Source organism: Egretta garzetta, unplaced genomic scaffold, assembly GCF_000687185.1.
Source record: "Egretta garzetta isolate BGI_Z169 unplaced genomic scaffold, ASM68718v1 scaffold228, whole genome shotgun sequence".
Classification (NCBI taxonomy): domain Eukaryota; kingdom Metazoa; phylum Chordata; class Aves; order Pelecaniformes; family Ardeidae; genus Egretta; species Egretta garzetta.
Genome location: NW_009260758.1, coordinates 850,423 through 853,889, shown reverse-complemented (window position 1 = coordinate 853,889; position 3,467 = coordinate 850,423). Strand labels below are relative to the sequence as shown.

The window sequence follows — 3,467 nt, the reverse complement described above, 5'->3', positions numbered from 1 at the left end:
GAGCTGTTATCTGGAACCGATTTGATTAACTCAGATCAATTTTGGAAAAGTTTGTGTGCATTTAGCTTGAAACTTATGAACCAACATCTTCCCGAGCTTTAATAACACACACCTGAAATCCAAGCCCCGGGGACAGCTCTGGCACCCTGACTCCCATCGGGATGATGATCCGAACGCTTGTTTGGTTTGAGACCTACCGCGCTCGCAAGCGTATCCTCGATCTTTAGCGTTTCTCAAGCCATTCAAACAAATATTGCGGAGTCGATCTGAAAGGTTTCTTTTCAGACGATTGCATACGGTGTTACAGTCGCTCACGTGGGAACTATCAAGAGTTTTCTCACGTGAATCTCAAGTAGAAGAGAGTTTGAACCATACATAACTATACCAGGTCAGGTTTTTCATGAGAGAGATGAATGTTAAAGTAATGATTGTTTTCAGATATTTTTCTTTGAAGTATAAAGAAATTCATAAGGATGAACTGTTTAGGAGATGAACGTAACATATACTGTAATCTGTTTTCAGGAACATCTTCAGACATTGATTTGCAGAAGATTCTGGAACACAGAGGAGCAACTAAGACTCTTCAGACCATTGCTTGTCTTCTCTAAACTCTGAAAATCATCTTTCATCATCTGGATGTCCAAGCCCTTCACCTTAAACTTTAAGCTTTACCTTTTCTGCCTGATAACAAACTACTCTCTCAGTCTGCTGTTACTTTAAGGGCCTGGGGAGCTGAACTCACGAGCTGACCAGCATGGCGAAGGTTAGGGTTGTTTTAACTGTTTGCCAGTTGGTGCTAGAATTGTTAATGAATTCATTAACTGAGTCTTCCATACAGAGTAACGAATGTCCACAGCTTTGTGTATGTGAAATCAGGCCATGGTTTACACCACAGTCAACGTACAGGGAAGCCACAACAGTTGACTGCAACGACCTTCGATTAACAAAAATCCCCAGCAATCTTTCCAGTGACACTCAAGTCCTTCTGTTACAAAGCAACAACATTGCAAAGACCACAGATGAACTCCAACAGCTGTTTAATTTAACAGAATTGGATTTTTCACAAAATAACTTCACAAGTATCAAAGATGTGGGACTCTCAAATCTCACTCAACTTACTACTTTGCACCTGGAGGAAAACCAGATCACGGAGATGACTGACTACTGCTTGCAAGACCTTTGCAATCTTCAGGAGCTATATATAAATCACAACCAGATCAGCAGCATTTCGGCAAATGCATTCTCTGGCCTGAAGAATCTTTTGAGATTACATCTCAACTCCAACAAATTAAAGGTTATTGACAGCCGTTGGTTTGATTCCACTCCTAACTTAGAGATTCTCATGATTGGAGAAAATCCAGTGATTGGAATACTAGATATGAATTTCAAACCACTCTCAAATTTAAGGAGTCTAGTTTTGGCAGGTATGTACCTCACAGACATTCCTGGCAATGCCTTGGTAGGCTTGGATAGCCTTGAAAGTCTTTCCTTCTATGACAACAAATTGGTAAAAGTTCCTCAGCTTGCACTTGAGAAAGTTCCAAATTTGAAATTCCTGGATCTCAACAAAAATCCGATTCACAAAATTCAAGAAGGTGATTTTAAAAACATGCTCAGATTGAAAGAGCTTGGAATCAATAACATGGGAGAACTCGTTTCTGTGGATAGGTATGCGCTGGACAACCTGCCTGAACTTACAAAGCTTGAAGCCACCAACAACCCAAAGCTGTCTTACATACATCGTTTGGCATTTCGCAACGTTCCTGCCCTGGAGAGCTTGATGCTGAACAACAATGCCTTGAACGCCGTCTACCAAAAGACGGTGGAATCCCTTCCCAACCTGCGTGAGATCAGTATCCACAGTAACCCGCTCAGGTGCGACTGTGTCATTCACTGGATCAACTCAAACAAAACCAATATCCGTTTCATGGAACCTCTGTCCATGTTTTGCGCTATGCCTCCCGAATACAGAGGACAGCAGGTGAAGGAAGTGTTAATACAGGATTCAAACGAACAATGTCTTCCAATGATCTCTCATGAGACCTTTCCAAATCACTTGAACTTGGACATCGGCATGACTGTGTTTTTAGATTGTCGGGCCATGGCAGAACCTGAGCCAGAAATTTACTGGGTCACTCCCCTCGGCAATAAAGTAACTGTCGAAAGTCTCTCTGACAAATACAAGCTGAGTAGCGAAGGCACCTTGGAAATCTCTAACATCCAGGTCGAAGACTCTGGGAGATACACCTGCGTCGCTCAAAACATAGAAGGGGCTGACACGAGGGTCGCTACTATCCGGGTGAACGGAACGCTTTTGGATGGTACCCAGGTTCTGAAAATCTACGTTAAGCAAGCCGAATCGCATTCAATCTTAGTTTCTTGGAAAGTGAATTCCAATGTCATGACTTCCAATTTAAAATGGTCATCGGCCACTATGAAGATTGACAACCCTCACATTACGTACACTGCTAGGGTCCCGGTTGACGTACATGAATATAACCTCACGCATTTACAACCATCTACAGATTACGAAGTGTGTCTAACAGTGTCAAATATCCATCAGCAAACACAGAAGTCCTGTGTTAACGTTACAACAAAAAACGCAGCTTTTGCGCTAGATATTTCAGACCAAGAAACCAGCACTGCCCTCGCAGCGGTAATGGGATCCATGTTTGCGGTCATTAGCCTCGCCTCCATTTCTGTTTATATTGCAAAAAGATTTAAGAGAAAAAACTACCACCACTCATTGAAAAAATATATGCAAAAGACCTCTTCAATCCCCCTGAATGAGCTCTACCCTCCACTTATTAATCTCTGGGAAGGTGACAGTGAAAAAGACAAGGATGGTTCTGCAGAGACCAAGCCAACCCAAGTCGACACATCCAGAAGCTATTACATGTGGTAACTCAGAGGATATTTTGCTTCTGGTAGTAAGGAGCACAAAGACTTTTTTGCTTTATTCTGCAAAAATGAGAAGTTGAAGACTTTTGTATTTTTGACTTTGCTAGTTTGTGGCAGAGCGGTGAGGACAGGTGGATATTTCAGAATTTTTTAGTATAGCGTATCGCAATTGTTTGACACAAATGGCAGCTTCACCTGGCTTCCAAATCTCTATTTTGGTTCTTTTTTTTTTTTTTTTTTTTGGTTGGTTGGGGTTTTTTTAGTTATTGTGCTAAACTTAATGCTGTTCTAACTACAGTGCTGAATAAAAATTAATGAGAGCCTGGGGTTACCCCGTGATTCAAAAGTAGCACAACCCCATTCTTCCGAAGCCATCAGTAGAGCATCCTGCGAAGCTAACACACGGTTTTGAAACTGCATTGAGCTAGGTTTGTAACGCTGGTCTGCGGACTCGTACGCTGAGACAGGGCGACCTCGAGTGATGGTAGTTGACTGTACTGTAATGTTGTATCAACTGATTTGAATGTTTTTGACTTTGAACACTGAGTTTTCTTTTTTTCTTTTTC

The 3,467-nt window shown here is 41.8% G+C and overlaps 1 protein-coding gene across 2 annotated transcripts; it reads left to right on the top strand.

Annotated features, from left to right (window-relative positions):
* The first annotated feature begins 400 nt into the window (after nt 1–400).
* LRRN1 (leucine rich repeat neuronal 1) lies at nt 401–2,905 on the top strand. 2 transcript variants are annotated; one of them, XM_009645961.2, is made up of 2 exons: nt 401–430; nt 791–2,905. In XM_009645961.2, exons 1-2 carry the CDS (start codon nt 401–403, stop codon nt 2,903–2,905), a joined length of 2,145 nt encoding a protein of 714 aa, XP_009644256.1. The 2 variants fall into 2 exon arrangements, with proteins under 2 accessions (XP_009644256.1, XP_009644254.1); XM_009645959.2 differs by lacking the exon at nt 401–430 and having other exon boundaries at nt 755–2,905.
* Nucleotides 2,906–3,467: the final 562 nt, after the last annotated feature.

What these genes read in the sequence shown, in the direction of transcription:
- LRRN1 (XM_009645959.2), top strand. Translation starts at nt 755, where the DNA reads ATGGCGAAGGTTAGGGTTGTTTTAACTGTTTGCCAGTTGGTGCTAGAA.